Raw genomic sequence first — 17,881 nt, 5'->3', positions numbered from 1 at the left:
TCCCTCCCTTTGATTTGTTAAACCATTATGAGCAGCCTCTCTGTCTCCGTTAGTGTGTTTATCTGTTCATCCACTAATCCTTCCTCCTGATTTGTATCCCTCCATCTTTCCTCTGCCTTATATCTAAATGCCATCGAAGAGAGCTGACTGCAGCAGAGATTTCTGTTCATAATGTCACATTGCTGCCCAGAGGAGTGTTTTTACATCGACCCAAGTGTCTGTCTATCTACTAGCTCTCCTAGCACTACACACCCCACACATACAGCTATATTCAGGAACAGTCTGAAAGCATGTAACAGATCACAAACACTAATCTATGATGCTCTAGGTCGATTTCCATGACGAAATGAGAGGCAAAATTAATTCTATTTATTAATTCATTTATTTTCTGTATCCGCTTAATGCTTTTTATGGTCATGAGCTGAAAGCAATTACAGATCACTGCCAGGTTGACCAACAGGGCTAATTACAACAAATTGTACTGTTACTGCTAATAATTATTATATTAAATTATATTTTCGTGCATTTCTCCTCTTGATGGCTCCTAACCTTCTTCACTCTTCACTCACACACAAGAAAGCACTTGACAATGGACAGCCTCAGGTGTATCCCAAATCCTTTAGGAACTGGAAGGCAAGCCACTGTGTGTGTGTGTGTGTGTGTGTGTGTGTATATGCATATTCTTGTTTTGTGTGTGTGTGTGTGTGTGTGTGTGTGTGTGTGTGTGTGCGTGTGCGTGCACATGTAGTTGTTTGCTTCACTGGAAAGCAGACGGTCAAACGGTCAGCTTGTTTTTGCCCTGACAGCTGGGCCAAGCAGGAAGAAGCCAATCGATAGCACTTACCCTCTTCCTGTTAGAGTTCCCAACTGACCTGGGAGAACGATGCAGCCCTGCAGTCGTCACCAGTTCTGTGTGTGTTTGTGTGTGTGTGGCTTTGCGTATACAAGTGATTACCTTTCTGCACACACTTTTTGTATATGAAGCATTGTGTCTGAGGCTGAGTAAGATTGAGTGCATTTATGTATCTGGAGCGTTAGCCCAAGGACACACTGTTGGGCCATGGAAGAACATTTTTCTTGATTTACTGACATCCATCTAGCTTCTTCTCTCTTAGGTTTGACGCCCAAGTCTCAATTCAAATAACTCAGAAATAGTAGTCTGATAACCTTGACTGAATTCTGAAGATAAACTTAAAAAGATAGACAGACAGGAGTAAAATACACTACACATATTCATGTGTGTATATATGCAGCGGTACCATGGAAGTCCTACATGTGAATCCCCTCTCTGCTCGTGCTGTGTGCTATGACATGCCTTGAAGTGGGGGAAGAAAAAGTGCCCTACGGGGACCAATAAAGTATCACATAGTTACTGAGGCACTTGTACCCATGCATCCTGTTTCTGGGGACAAACAGACCCAGGGAGTGGCAAAATATGTACTGCGATACATCATATGCTGCGCTTCCCTCCCTTTGAGCTCTGTTCTCTAGCAGGATGCACATGTTTTACAACCATGAGATCACTGGCATATGAAGGACAGGATGATAGTGAGCGCTGAGGTCAGATCAGCACCCACTTTGGTTGATCTGCTGACTGCCAGTATCCTGTACTGCGGGGGAGTTTGCTTTACCTTGTGTACACAACATGCAGGTGTGGTTCGACCTAATTCACACTGCTGATTCTGTCTGAATCTTATTAGCAATTATAATGTTTGCTGAGTTATTTCTTTGGATAAGAGACTAAAGCAAGTTGTGATTTGCTCCATGGTCGTGTCCAGCATTGGTTCCAGTGTTGTAGTTGTTTTATTTGTCTATACGAGATGGTAAACTGCATTGTAATTGCAAGTCTTACTTTGGAGGGGAGGGCAGATTGAGCAATAGTCAATATTTTACATTTTTGTAGCTGTGGGGTTAGTATTCCAGCTGTGTGTGTATATATGTCTGTGCATATTTTACCCCTTCAGTCATGCAGACAATCAAATAAGAAAGCTAAATTCTCTTTCTCAGTAAACATTAGCTTAAAATCTATTACAATTTAATGATGGCTGATAGGATAGTTAGTGCATGCATGTGTATCTCTGTGTGTTCACATGCATCTTTTTGTGTGTATTTTCTTGTTGTGTCTCTCCGGCTGCCCTCAGATCAGCCTCAGTGTGAGGCTTGCTTCTGTCCTTCTGCCCTTGACTGACCCAAGTCTGACCTGTGTTTGGGCCCTGGGCGTCCTTGTGGCTACTGTATGGGCTTGCATGTGTGTACATTTGTGTGTGTTTGATTGTGGATGTGTGGCCAGTACAGGGTGGTGGAGTGTAATTTGAGCCTCAGGCTTAGACAGGACTGCTACAGATTTCATCCAGGCAGAAAAAGCAAGACATGGGAGCTGCAGGGTGATCAGAGAGAGGAGGAAAGAGAGCAAGTGAGAGAGAGAGGTCAGGACAGCTGAAAGAGTAAGAGGAGTGAATGTTGGGGAGAGAGAGAGAGAGAGAGAGAGAGAGAGAGAGAGAGAGAGAGAGAGAGAGAGCAATGGACAAAGAGTAGTAAGGCTCTTTTTAACTTGCCCTCCGTGGAAGAGAGATGTCAGTCTGTGTCAGTTCGCTCCACTAACCAGCCTGTAGCAGGAGAAACAGATCTCTCCCTCCCTCTCTCTCACACTTTCTTGGTTTCTCTCGCTCCCTCCCACACCATCTCTATCTACTTTCTTCTCTCATATCTTTTGGTGATAGCTTTTCTGCCTCAGTTGAGAGAAGCAGAAACACTGCACAGCTCAGGGGGAAACAGCAAGACTAAGTAAAAGACCAAGCAGTGAACCAGTCATCTCTAAAAGGCAGGCAATGTATAGTGCAGGTCTTCTCCTGATCACACTACGGATGAGTGAGAACGGGCTTCTCCAAATGCTGTGGAGTAAGGCCCTGAAGGCAGGGCACGCTGCCGGCTCCGCTGCAGCGTTTCCCTCAGTGTTGTGAGGAGGGCAGCACACAACTCTTCAAACACAGAAGGGATCAAATCTTCAAATCCCCTGGAAATGTCAACCACGTTTGAGGAAATGTCAGTCGAGCTCAGAACACACGCAAACACACATCGGCCCGAGTGTGCGCACACGTGGGCACTCGCACTCAAAACCATGCCAAGAGAGGCAATGTGATATAGGGCAGTCACATCCTGTGGGTGAAAATCGGCTTCATCTCCTTCATTTTCCCAAATCTCAAGGTAGAATCACAGTATGCTTCTGGAGCTATTTACTCCCAACAATGTTGAAGTTATAATCCATGGTATTTTCACATGAATAAACATCTGCTGTGCAACTCAAAACACGAAATGATGTAACAAAATAGTGACTCAACTGATAATGCCAGTGTAGTGAAGGATTGCCACCAGAGGAATCAAAGAATAATTACATAATTCATTGCTTGAAGGTCTTTCAAAAGTCTGTACTGAGTCTTAGTTGACTTTCAAGCTGGTTGTGGAGGAGTATTTCAAGCATTTATTCATGATATTATAATTTCCTGTAAAAGGATTCAATTCCTTGTTCCCGTAAAATAGATAATATGGAACAATTTGAGATATTACATTTGATGTCATATCTAAACTATTCATATGAAGATCCTAAGTTGCCTCAGGTGATCTCATCTGCAGCCACTGACATCATCCTGGGTTCCTATTGATCTCTTTTCACCCCCACTGACTAACTTATCGACATCCTCAAGTGTATTTCCTGTCTAGACTGTCAGCAGTGTTTATGGATGGCCCTGCCCCCTGGTGACACATGCGCATACACACATGTGTGGCCACCTCCTCTGCTTATTGATGTATCCTTTTGCTTTCGACTCTGTCCTCCTCCTTAATGAATCTGGTAGGTGTGTACAGATGTTGTGCAGGGCTCAAGTATCGACGGGCATGGCTGTGATGAAAGAGCTTGTCCCAGGAGAGGCCTGGGTTAGGTCACAATGAGTGTATGTGTGTGTGTGAGAGAGAGAGAGAGCGAGAGAGAGAGAGAGAGATAGAGAGAGAGAGAGAGAGAGAGAAAGTAATTGTTAGAGGGTGCTTGTGTTCCTGGGTGATGTGCATGTGTATCCCCTCATCACTCACTGTGTGTCACTACTAGGAAGTTATACTGAGCCCAGAGCAGGGCATGCGTGTATGTGTGTGCGTGTGTGTGTGTGCGTGCGCAAGACGATGTCAGCACTGCTTCAAAAGGTTGACAGGTGAGATGTGGGTTGAGACAGGCAGATGACTAGAGAGGTTTTGACTGTCTTGACTGACAAGCCTCTCTCGCTCTAACACACACACACACACACACACACACACACACACACACACACACACACACACACACACACACGAGTACTCACACTTTTCCCTGTGTAAGCCTGCAGGCCCTCCAGCCTCTCTGTTTATCTGCAGCTTCCTATCATGTTCTGCGCTGAGCTGCTAATGTCTTCTGATCCTTTGAGGGCATCCAGTACTCCGCACTGTTGCGTGATTTCAGCTGACAGGCTCTCTCATTGTGTCCTGCGACATCATCCATTACCAACTTCCTCCTTACCGATTAGAGATGATAATGCTGAACTGTGGAATTAACCTCAATTAGTACTACCTCTGTAGATCTTTCTCATTTCACCTCCTGACTCTTGCGCTCCATTTTACATGTCCCTGGTCTATTCCTGTTCCATTCACAGGGCACATATATCAACATGAGTGTGCACATAAATGCAGACACAGTTCTTGAATTAAAAAAGCAGTAATACAGCTATATCTTAGTTTTATTTTGCCTTCTATGGAATCACAAAACAAATCATTTCATATTTTTCCCATGCCCGCAGGATCAGTTGGTTGGTTGTTCCACCACTTTGGTCAAGACTGAAATATCACAACAACTAGTAATTGAATAGCCTTGAAATTATTCATGGTACGCAGAGGATGAAGCATACTGACTTTGATGTTCCCCTGATTTTTACTCTAGTACCACCAGCATGTTAAAATGTTCACTTATCTACATGGATTGGAACAAAGGTTTTGTTGAAGTTCAAGGTTCCTTGATGATGTTTGGAGGCAAATGTTAGCATGCTACCATGCTAAACTAACATGGCAATAGATGCAGTGCTTTATTCATCACAAAAACATGCTGCCCCTGAACATAATCCAGGCAGCGATTACATTATGTACAAAACAAATTTGCTGTTGAGGTTTAGTTGTATAGAAACATAATTTCTAGGAGTTGTATTATTTTAGTATTATTATTTTCTCCATAATGCTATGCAATCTACTTAGAGTTTCACAAAGATTGACAAGTCAATCGCAATTGACAGGTTGGCAACCCCTGCTGTAGACTCGTAACTATCTAATGTCTGCACCCACAATAATGCTCTATTGAGCAATAACATGCTTTAAGTAATCACGCCTCTTCCCAATTATATGGGCAAATGAGTCATTTGAGAGCAATGATGGCAACAGCTATGTTCGTGCCATCAAATCTTGGCTTACAGCTTGTTCTTTAAGACCAATATGTCAAGTGTTACTCTCTACCATCTGCTTTAGTGGATGAGAGAAGCAACAATATCTCAGTAATTAAATTACAAAGGATTGTGGCCCTGACCTGACAGGGCAGTTCAGACACTGTTAGTTTCCTCTCTAGTTGCCTACTCTGTCATACTTTTGCAATTTATTATAGAATGTGGGGAATTCATGAACATGTACCTCACATGTGCACTTTACTCCTATAATACAAAAGAAGGAGGAAGGAAAAAAGGGTAGACAGCAAGGAGACAGAAAAGGTTATGAAACGTGTCAGCAGGTTTGTTTTCTGGAGTAGGTGTAATCTCCAGGCTCAGACATGACTATTTAGCTGCACTTTTTTTATTTACACCTGAAATGTTAGGGGAGGTACACCCAACGCATCTGATGAGGGGGGTAAGATAAGTAGGGATACAAAGCAAATAAGTAAACAAACCCAGTTTCTGTCAGCAGACACACACACACACACACACACACACACACACACACACACACACGCACACGCAATACTTCAGGGGCATAGCCACTAGTGGGAGAGTGTGGGAGAGGTGAATCGTTAGCTTGAACAAAGGGTGATGCTATTGTAGAGTGAGGTCTGTTTAAATAGTTTTTAACTGCTGGTGTGGCGGAGGCAGCTGTCTGGGCTTGAAGAGAGGGCAGGTGGGCAAGTCAGAGAGAGGCAGTTGAAACAAACCTCCACCCCCCCCCAAAAAAAATCCCCTAGACCAGCAGGTGGAATTTACATATAGGCCAACAGCCAAAATACTTGTCAGTTTTTGTGTCATAGTTACTATTGTGGTTTTTCCTACTCAGTAACTGAAGGAGGAGGCATTGATGCACCTTGATGCTCACAAACACTTGCATATGTGTGTGTGTGTGTGTGTGTGTGTGTGTGTGTGTGTGAATGTGAATGTAAGCACAGACACACGCACTCAAAATAAAAAAAAAAGAAGAAGAAAAAAAAGCACTAACTACTTCCCCCCTGGCTCCTCATGAGAAGTCATTAGGAATGTGTCTGTGTGTTTTATTTTTAGAAGTGTGTGTTTAGGAGGGGTAGTGGAGTCTCGTCAGTCTTCAGGGCCCTCCTGCTCTGTCGCTCTGTGTCTCTGTCTCCTGCTGAGAGCTATGTATATTTCATAAGCCCAGGGTGCCTTTTTGTCTTAAGATGCGCTGCACCTCCCCTGCCTGTCTCTCTGCTACTCGTCAATGGAGGGAGCCATCACAGCCTCTTTTAAACTCTCCCCCACTGCTCTCTCTCTCCTCGCTGACAGCCACCCTCTGCTTCTCCCTCTTCTTTTCATGGTCAGCTTGTTTCGCTCCTGAATCCTCATCCCTCTTTCCTCTTTCAGCTGTGGAGGGGAGCAGAGTACAGTACATCCAAGCAGACTTGGGCTGTCAGGAAAAGTCGTTCTCTCTCTCTGTTTCTCTCCTTCTTTGATTCTGTCTGTCTGTCTGTCTTTCTGTTTTGTGGCTCTGTCACTTCAGGGAAGGGACACTGCTTCACCCAGCGCTGCATCCCCTTCAGTTGTTGTCTTTTTATAGCAGAAATCTGAGCACTGTGACAGCAGCTAAAAATGGCTGCAACAATGACGGAGTTAGATCAGCACTTAATTGCTATATTTACAATATGAGTCTATTTTTACTGTTTAGATTTGATAATGATGCGAATATTGTTGTTGTAGCCCCAATAATGGAAAGACACATTTTTGTTCACATTTTCTGAACAGTTTAAGAGAATCAGAATCTGTATCTTGGGTTGTTGGTAATTAATCTTGGGGATTTATAGTGAAGTCACTCATTGATTCAGTGGTAATTAATGAACTCAACCTCTATCCTACAAATGGATTCCCTAATTTTGCAAAGATTCTTCTTTTGTTTCTTGTGTATTAGCCATCAAGGATGTTAATTATGTGGTTATGTCTTTCAGGTTAGTGCCGCGATGGAGGCTGCGGCTGGAACCAGTAAGGAGGTGGACTCAGGTTCAGGGCCCTCGCAACCTGCAGGTGACCATACTCCGTCTCGCCCAGTGACCTCGGAGCCAGAGAAATCTGACCAAGCTGACCGCCCACATCCCAGTGAGTATTGCTCTCCCGAATGCCACAGAACACTCTACAATGTTGTTTTTGTCTTTTTTTGTTTGTTTGTTTTTTTTTACTCTTCTCAGTTTCTGCCTTTCACTCCACACCAGTGTCATCTTCAACAGATGTTAGCACAGATCCGTGCAATTAAATTTCCCTCTCACTATTTTCCAACCTCTCGCGGCATTATTATTCATGTTTCATATTGATTGTTTCTTGATCTTGTCACTCTGTGTGGCCACAACTGTGAGAGAGAGCCTTCATCATTAGTAAGAGTGAGCCATCGCCTTAGAATATATGTGTCGTCACTTAGCAGGCATCTTATCTCTGCTTCTTTGCTCCTGTGAGAGGTGTCCTCCTGACCCTGCTGTGCGGCTACACAGGAAGCAGTGACACCCCTGGAGTGAATGTGATGAGGTCTGAGGCAGTTTGATCACTGAGACTGAAGAGTGGCAAAAATTCATTTTGAGTTCTTCTTTTCTGGCTTGTTCTTAGATCTTATAGGTCTTATAACACCTCTTCCTCTTGTAACTCACTACTCTCCTACATCACCATTTTATTTGATCAATATATAACTACATACCTATTGCCCTCTGACCCAAACTAGATTTTTTGGCATTACAACAGTCAACCTATACATGCTGCTGTGTGAGAGCAGAGGAGATGATAATCATTTCCCTGCTGTTTGTTTTGCAAATGTGCAGGGGATTTGATCTCTCACCCCACTTTGACTGTATTGTTTAATAGCAACGGCTCTTCATTATCTAACAAAGCAAACCAAACCTGCCTATATAACGTACACACAAAGACTCTCAAACATCTGTACACTGACACTTGTTACTTTTTCACACGCAGATGCACATGCTTAAACACTGTCTCATTGTGTTTTTGTTTTTTTAGAGACCTCAGTTTATTTTTTACTCCTGCCATACTCAACCCGCAGCGATGAATTACAAGCTTTGTAGTTAGTCATTTCACATCTCCTTCATATATATATAAATATATATATATATGTATGTGTGTGTGTGTGTTTGTGTGTGTGTATGTGTATATAGTGTATAGTGTACATATATATATATATATATATATATATATATATATGGATACTGGTAAAGGAAAGGATGGTAGTGACAAAGTGAGACTGAAAGATGAGGTAGAATATGTCATGATGAAGCAGGCAGGGACAGAAAAAATAAGTGATGTGTGTGTGTGTACGTGTGTGAGTATGCCCCGAGGGAGTCCATCACTACAGTGGGTTTTTGGAGCTCAGTGCGTTTATGTGGAAAGTGCTGCTGTCTCCTCTCATCAGTGTAGCTCAGGGGTCGGCAACCTGCGGCTCCGGAGCCGCATGCGGCTCTTTCATCCTTATCCTTATCTGTGTTAGTTCTTTTTTTTAGATTTTAGTTCTAAATTGGAAGATTATTGTGATCTTGAAATATTAAAATAAAATTATATTTTATCATTTTTCATCGCTCAAAATAAACGTCACACTCGGGGAAGCCGGTATACCCGCCGAAACGCCGTCCATTTGTCGAGACTTTCAACCCTTCCTGTCGATCTTCGGATCCACATATGTATGTGAGCAGCTATTCTCCACTATGATTCATGGGATGAAAGAGCCGCATGCGGCTCCGGAGCCGCGGGTTGCCGACCCCTGGTGTAGCTGGACTGCCTTTTCACTGGGCATCTATTCCCTCTCCCTTTGGCTTTTTTTACACAAACATTCACACTACACAGGAGTTTTGTAAATCTAATTGTCTTTAACTTTCCACCCTTTCTTTTTCACTTTCTCTCTCTCTATCTCCCCACTGCTCTATCTGTCGCTCCTGCTCACAGCTCCCTCCTGCACTGGCTTCTTTTTCTCTGAGGCTATTTCTGTTTAGCCGTGAGGGCCCCCCTGTCATTTACAGAAACTCATCTCAAGCTCTCTTTCCAACTGAACCCCCCCCCCCCCCACACACACACACACACACACACACACGCACACACACACACACACACACACACCACAGGCACACTAGCTCAACCACAACACACTCAAAAGCACTTGGTTAAACAGTCGTGACAAAGGGGGCCACCGCACACCCACAGACATACACACATACATGCAGAAGACTGAATGTTCCTCCCAGTGGTCTAGTGTGGGTTGAGAACAAGGTTTCATGAGTTATTTAAGTGCTCTCCATCATGTGTGTTGCGCTGTGGCTCACACTGACATGACACGGCCCATTTCTTCCGCTCAGGCTAGAAACGTGACATAAGACACGCTTGTGGTGTTCACACAAAATAGAGTAGAGAGGTGCGCAATCAGTCATGATCTTAAGACTGTCGTGTTTAAATCATTAAATGGGTCCCTTTGTAATAGCTCTAGTGAGGCTATAGGGACAGGCTGATAAGTTGAGACAGTTGCAGTTACACAGTCCTGCTGTCCACTGCAGTCTGCTGGGTTTTAATCATGCATGTGTGAATATGTAATGGTTTAATAGTTGTAGCTCTATTTTAAATATTTGTTTTGATCAGGGGGTGTAAAGACAGAGGGAGGATGTGCACTTCACATCGCACCATAATGTTAAATAGATTAGATGTGGGTATTTGTGAATGCGAGTGTGTCAGAGATAGACACTTTAAAATACATCCAGATCAGAAATCTTTCAAAAATAGAGAAATGCAACAACCAGTTCTCATTCAAAATGTCTAAACATATCGCTGCACATCATGAGCCTCTATCAGACAGGAATCAGACTTTGGGGGAGAGGATGTGACATCTTGGTTGACCCATGAAGACATTCACTGAAATCTTTGCATATGTCAGCTGACGCTCAGACTCAAAACAACCACACATCATTATTAGTGGTTATGGACCGAGGAGGGAGGGACACACAGAACTAATATAAAGGGCAGAATGTATGGTAGGTAAATTGGTACCATTATGCTCTTCTTTGTATATGAACTGCTACAGCATCTATCACTCTTACCTCTTGTATGAATTTAGCCTTTTCTCTTCATGCTGTCCCCTTCTACTGTTTCATCACAGTCTTCTTTCCTTGATATTGCCATACTGACTGAATAGGTTTAGAGACATGAATGTCTATGTTTGTGTGCACCTATGTGTATGTCTGGGCGTGTTTCTGTCACAGAATTACACATGCTGCTGATGTGATTGTCATGAGAAAAGCTGTGAGTGTGTTTTGATTGCAACGGCACAGCTGGACTTGGCAGACTTGGCAGTCTTGTGCGCTTGGCTGCTGGCCAGTTCAATACAATTACAATTACCCACCGTGGGAGCATGGAGGACCATTGAAGATTGGGTGTGGGTGCTGGTTGGGGCACAGAGGGGGGGTAATTCCCAATATCTGGCAAACCGCATTTGCTTGGGAGGAGGATCAATGTCTGAGCTGTTGCTTTAGCCGTTGCGGTTAACATTTCACATTAAGAGTCTTGCATGGAGAACACAGCAGTCAGGTTCACAAACAGCCATGTTCCAAGTGCGCATACTGCACACACACACACACACACACACACACACACACACGAAATGAGGAACTGCCTGTCCAAGACAGGGTGATTACAGGTGCCCATCCCTGTATCTCTTGTACAGAGAACAGACCAGCAGGTGGTGAGATGAGAGGAGCAGTGCCAGGAAGAATACAGCTGATGGATGACAGGGAAAGAGGGAGGGAAAGGTATGGCGAGAGGAGAACAAGGACACTGAATGGGGAGGCAACGGGGGAGAGAGAGAGAGAGAGAGAGAGAGAGAGAGAGAGAGAGAGAGAGGAGGGTGACAGAGGTATGGAGAGGAATGCCACTGCTTGCTCCCCCTCCTCAGCTCCCTCTCTTTTCTTTTCTTCTTTTCTTTTGTTGCCCTCAGTAGGGAGGGCAGGAGGGTGGGCTAACTTCGAATGACAGTGACATGCTTGCCACTGCTCCCATGAAGCACAGCAGATGGAAGTGTGTATATGTGTGTGTGTGTGTGTGTGTGTGTGTGTGTGTGTGTGTGTGTGTGTGTGTGTGTGTGTGTGTGGTGAGTCTGTGTGTGGGAGTGTGTACGTCTGATTAAAATGCCACTGGAGACCAGGGTATACCGAGTCCCTTGGCAGCACCACGCTTGGCAGAGTGCCACCTCACTGCCCTCTTTTTCCAGTCCAGCAGAGTGGGCGTTGAGGTGTGTTTGAGTGTGTGTTAAGCGAGAGGAAGCAGTCTCAACAAACAAATATTAATTCACAGTGTTCCCATTGTCTGTTCCATTGCATCTTTTCTTGAGGGGGCAAACGGGCTGGATTAGCCTGCGTGGCTGTTTTTTCATCCATCTATTTGAGTAATTCAGTAATGTAATGATCACAGGATTTTTCAGAAACAGAGCTCTGTTCTGCAGAGTGGCGCCAGTCCTGGCGGGCATGGGGAAATCAGTCAGGAGACAGTGGGTTTGGCACTGTGCCATGGTTATTAGCCACTCACAGGGTGGGCATGGGGTTATGCCCTGACTCAATCACTCACTGTGTTTGCATTTGTGTGTTTAATGTGTTTGTTTGTGTGCGTGTCTAGCGCTTGAGTCATGATTCTCCTCTGGTCACACTGACCTTATTGTGCAGTCACTCCTGGTTGATTTGTACCCTTTCCAACACATTCCTCTCCCCCGAAAGGCTGAGAAACAGGCCGTAAGGCCCCCCCCAAATGCTCTTTCTCCCTCCCTCTCCCTCTCTCTCCCCTTCTCTCCGGATGGGTTTGATTTAGTGACTGTGGTTTTCCATCCAGAGCCTGGGAGCCAGAAAGAGTAAACTTGGGGAGAGACCTATAGATTCACAGCCAGCGGAGCACGTCATTACTTGGCCATAGCTCATCAGCAGATACATCAGCAGGCTGGAGCGCTAATAGATGTGAGCTGTCGCCGTTCAGGAAGTAATAAACCTCTCTTCATTTCATCTTCTTAATTATTTCCTTCTCATGGATTGCATGAATTGCACTAAATGATGACATCTGAGTGTGTGTTCTGTTATTTGAGGGTGAATATATTTGAAAGCATAAATATGTATGTATGTATGTATATATATATAGCAGCATGGAGCAAAAAATTCCCTTTGTGGACTTGGGAGTATTGAGGCATTGGTGAGGCCACCTGATGTGAGGTTAAGGCTCAATGTAGAGCAGTGAGGTCAGGTTACAGACATGTTTCAGCAGTAGCCCTCAAAAGGATGACCACTTTGTGAAAGACCTCCAGACTCCGACCTTTGACCTTACATTCACCAGGAAACAGGTGTTCAAGCAGGATTAAGCCCCACTGTCTGTGCACTCAGAGCTGGCTGCAGGCTGTGTTGTGTATGTGTTTCTCCTTTTATTTCCGAGAGATGGACAAAAATAAGAAAACCTTACGATGTTATATAACACACCACAACAATCCACTGTCTTAAAAGAACTAGAGAGTTGAGATCAATCCATATTGGAGTGTAAGTAAAAGTCAGGATGCTTGAACAAAAATAATAACAGAGCAATATTGGATTCATTTCTGTCCTTTTCATGTTTTCTTCCTTTCGTCCCCTTTCTTTATATCTCCTTTCCTTTACGTACCTTTCTGCTACCCCATGACTTCAATCATCCTTTCCTCCCACCCGGCCACCTTGTCTCCACCTCCACACTCTCTTCCTCCTTTCTTTGTGCTCTTCGATCCTCCATTCGCTCTCTCCTTCTCTCCCTCTCAAACTGTCCTCCAGTGTCAGGCGACTTGGCTGAGGCTAAGTGCTTTTTGCTGTCTCGCTGCAGGTGGGACTGTAATAAAGCTTGTCAGTGGGAGGCATGGGTCACACTGTCACATGCTCTTTGCCTCTCCCCTCTGTTAACTCCCCCCCCCACACATACACACACACACACACACACACACACACACACACACACACACACACACACACACACACACACACACACACCCACACACCCATCCCATCCCATCCCTGCTAACCGCCCTGCCCCATTCTCTGCTTTTATTTTTCCTCTCATTTGTCTGCCTTTGCTTCCCCATTTCATTTTGCTCTTACCCGAAACTGTGCTCCTTGACTTATCTCTCATGTCTCTCTCTCTGTCTCTCTCTCTCTCTCTCTCTCTCTCTCTGGTTTCCTTGCCAACGGCACTTTCAGGAACATGATGAAGAAGAGCAGCAACAGGAGACACCCCTCTTAACATAACAACCACACACACACACACACACACACACACACACAAACACACACACACACGCAATCCATGTAAATGACTCCAGGTGAGGTTGTATTGTTTGCCCAGCTGCTCCTGCTAACCAGCCTCTCCAGTTCCATAGTAAACCAGCAGGCTGTGTGGAAATCAACTTCCTCTACACAAAACAGTTCTCTGTTCCTCCCCGTCTTTTTGTGTTTGCACAGTTTATGTGCTTGCATGTTTATGTATTTGTGTGCTTGCTACTGCACATTAAGGCCATCTAAAGGTTAGAGCTAGTACACTGTTTGCATGCATGTTTTTCAGACTTATTTAAAGACATTTTCTTATTCCTGTGTGTGTATGTGTGTGTGTGTGTGTGTGTCTTCTAACAGAAATGGCTTGTACACAGTATGTTACTTGTTCTAGCCACAGGATGGCAACAGTGAGCCCCTTCTTTAAAGGAATCCTTCTCTACAACGTCTCTACAAGCCACTGTTCATTCACATGCACACTCACGTATACATGCACACACATACACACACAGCCCTCTTTAGTCTGAGTTAGCCCAGGCTTGTGTAAGGTGACGGAGTGCAGTGAATAATTTAGTCCTGGCCATGTTAATGGATGACAGTGAACATGGCCTCTCTACTCTGCTGTTGGCCCATTACTAGTACATTCTGTTTCACTCTCACTCTTTCTTCCTCTCCTTTGTCCCCTTTTTTCCCCTACAGTTTCCATTTATGTTGGTCTTGTGACAGTGTTTAAATGTCAGTTTTTTTCTAATGATGTTGGTGTTATCATATCATGAAAAAATGAAGGAAATCTTAACACAGTCTCATAATTATGTCTTATACAAATTAAAAAATGGATTACAGTAAATATTTAAGGTGTTATATGAATTAATCTTTATTTCACGTCATTTTATGTGTGGTTGAACACCTACGAAAATGCTAATAACATTGAGGAACATCTTCACCTCTTTTCTGTCCCGTGCCTTCACTCACCTTTGTGTACAAATATTGCATTAGTAGTAGTAGTGTATATTGACTTATCCTGTCCAACAGCTAAATTTCTAAGCTAAGTAAAATTTCCCATGTGATCAGCGACTAAATAAAATTAACAATTTCCAATTACCTTACAGAAATAAATCTCAAAATTACTTCTTTTCACTTCCCTGACCTTATAATTACTTCTTCCTGGTACCAATGGAATGGTCACCCCTAGCAAAATAATTTTACAGGTCTTTTATTTTGCGCGATGCAAATGTGGGTTTTGTCTTGTGCCAAGGGCAGCACAGGCTTTTGTTGTGGTAGCAAAACTAGATGCAAGACATGTTAATTCACATTCATTCTTATATTTACCTGTCTGGATGTATTTACAATGTAAATCCGTTACTTGGCTCCCCATAATGCATTAATACAATACAAAAATATAATTTAGCACTCATAAGATAATTATTAGTTAAAATCTCTGACCATTGTTAAATTGTGACATTTTTATCTCCCTAACTGATCTTCATTTTACTATATTTTCCTGTTCTCATATATTTTACTTCCTCTGTGATCCCCCTTTTCTGTTTTTCATCTCATCTTCTCAACCCCCCCCCTTCTGTCCTCACTCTACATAAACTGTTGAGCAGATACACAGGAAATGTGTATATATGTGTGTGTGTGTGTGTGTGTGTGTGTGTGTGTGTAGGCTCAGTCAAGCGCTATTAATGCTGTGATTGCCCCACTGGGCTTCAGTTCTCCGTGTGTGTGACGTGGGTGAAGAAGAATATGACCCTAACACTAATTCAATCACATACACTAAACAAATTATAGCTCCCTCCCTCTCCATCCCTCTCTCTTCATTTCCCTTGCTCTCAATTCAACCATGAGGATGTTCCATGTGGTGTACGTGGTTTCCAGCTTGTACAGCCCATGCGTGTTTTCCTAGGCTCTGCCTCGCTCCATTTTTCTCTCTGATATGATCAGCATGAGTGTGTTTGGGGCAGTAGGAGCCACGAAGCCTGGCATAGCAGGCTGCAGCAGCGCTGAGGTCTGGCCAGGCTCACACAGACTGAAGGGGGATTGGGAGTGATGTGTCCAGGGTGAGACACCCCATAGTCGGGACTCCCCACCAGCCTCTCTGGCTCCAGTGTGGCTGATAGAGTCCAGCTGGGCGTGAAGAGGAGGTGCTCCATCCATCTCCTGGCCTCCTTTCTCCTGTCTTCCCTTCAGCATCTGTCTGTCAGATCAAAGTGCTCATATCCTCATTTCTACATTCCTTCTTACCTTTTCAGTTCTTATCACTTCTTGTTAGCTGCATTTTATCCATTTGTTTCTTTCAATCTTCCTGCCCCACCTCCTCTTCTCTCTCTCTCTCTCTCTCTCTATCTCTCTCTCTCTCCTGCTGCTTTTTTTTTCTTTCTCTCCACAGCACATCACACATATACTCTTCATCCTCCTCCTCCAGCTCTCTATCTCTCTCACACACACAAACACATCCAGAACCCTTGAAGTGGGGTCATGATTGAGGCGTACTGTTAATTAGCCGGCAGTGGTTGTTGTAGCAATGCGATGGTAGGGTGTAATTAATTAGGTGGCATGTGCACAGTGGGAGAAAAAGAGGGAGAGGAGAGATGGAGTGAGAGAGAAATGCCGGCTATCAGTCCTCCTTTTATCCTCTGAGCTCAGATGAGTTCCCCTAATGAGAAAAAATGAGATGCTCCCAACCAGGGAAGAAAGCATTTTGTCCTTTACATGTTCTCTCTGCCTCTCCTCTGCTTGTCGTTCTGTCACTGCCTTGTTCTCTTTTCATCTGCCTATCACATCCAGGCTATTGCTGGTGGGGTGCCAGTGAGTTGGAGTCACCAGACACAGATCTCCCACAGTAGAATGAACACAGCCTCTGGGACACGTCCAGACACATGCGAACAGTGCTGACGACCGATATCACACTGCAGAGAGTGACATGTATGCGTTTTTGGGAGTTTCTGGCCTTTTAGAAATCCCCTGTCGTAAGGGCTGCAGCTCTACTGTTTGTGTAAGGCATTTTGTTTATAAGGGAGAAAGAGATATGAAGAGCAGGAAAGTAATAGATCTCAAAACGGCATAGAAAATGTGAGAGGGAGGGGGGGGCAAGAGATGCACAAACACTCTGAGCTCTATTGATCTTCTCTTCAGTTCAACACTGACTCATTGACCACATCCTGAAGCACCTTTTGTGTGTGTGTGCGTGGATGTATGTGTGTATATATGTGTCAACAAATGCATCTGTGCAGCTCCATGTGTGTGTGTGTCAAAGGCCAAACCATAGTGCAATATATCTGTTTACAATAACCGCAGGAAATCTCAACTCGTGTCGACCTGTCTGCTTTAACTACATCATGAATATTTAGATGCACACAATGGCCCGCCCTCACACCACACTCTTCTTGCATAACACACGCTCACACACACACACATCACCAACACCACACCTCCAACATACACGTTTACACACAAACTCCTCCCTTCCTAGTGTAAACTGATAGTTTAATAGCTGCCTAGCCAGTTCTGTCCTGTGTGACTGAAACTGTCCTGGGTGACAGGTTTATGGACAGTTTGGCAATGTCAGCGGAGATGGACAGCTATTTACAGCCCAGCGTTAGACACTTCGGACACTGGCAGTTAGCATAAATCCCTTGGTGGGATCAGCCAGTGGATAATACACATTGGCGACAATGCTCTACCATAAATCACCAAATACACACACTCAGCAGGTGATCACACAGTCCTTTTTAACCTTGTTAATGCTACCGTCGACACATGGACACACCTCACACGCAAAACGTCACACACGCTGTACATCTGTATCTTGGTTATTTACGGCCCCCTGCCATCACGTTAACAACCGGCAGTCGCTTTTCCTCCCTCCGTCACTCTCTCCCCGCCTTCCCCTCCATCTCTCGTCCCCTTCAACTATCATTTAGCTTTACGAGGTGTCCTAAAAGAAGCCCAAGATGTGCACCCCTCCCTCTTCACCTTTATGACAGAGATATTGATATCCTCCATAAGTCAGACGTACCGCTCTCTGTTACTGAGGAGAAATTGATGACAGAAAGGTGTGACAGGAGGGGAGTGGAGCTGGCAGGGAGTTAAAAGACTTTG

The 17,881-nt window shown here is 44.2% G+C and overlaps 1 protein-coding gene across 1 annotated transcript in view; it reads left to right on the top strand.

The window, feature by feature from the left end:
* Positions 1-17,881, top strand: part of gse1b (Gse1 coiled-coil protein b) — a 169,554-nt gene that overhangs the window by 45,945 nt on the left and 105,728 nt on the right. The window contains exon 2 of the mRNA XM_056372170.1: positions 7,436-7,583. Within this exon, the coding sequence (XP_056228145.1) occupies positions 7,436-7,583 (148 nt within the window). The remainder of the gene's footprint in view (positions 1-7,435; positions 7,584-17,881) is intronic.

Source organism: Seriola aureovittata, chromosome 1, assembly GCF_021018895.1.
Source record: "Seriola aureovittata isolate HTS-2021-v1 ecotype China chromosome 1, ASM2101889v1, whole genome shotgun sequence".
NCBI lineage: Eukaryota > Metazoa > Chordata > Actinopteri > Carangiformes > Carangidae > Seriola > Seriola aureovittata.
The sequence above is the reverse complement of the archived record's forward strand: the minus strand, read 5'-3'. Positions and strand labels throughout refer to the sequence as shown.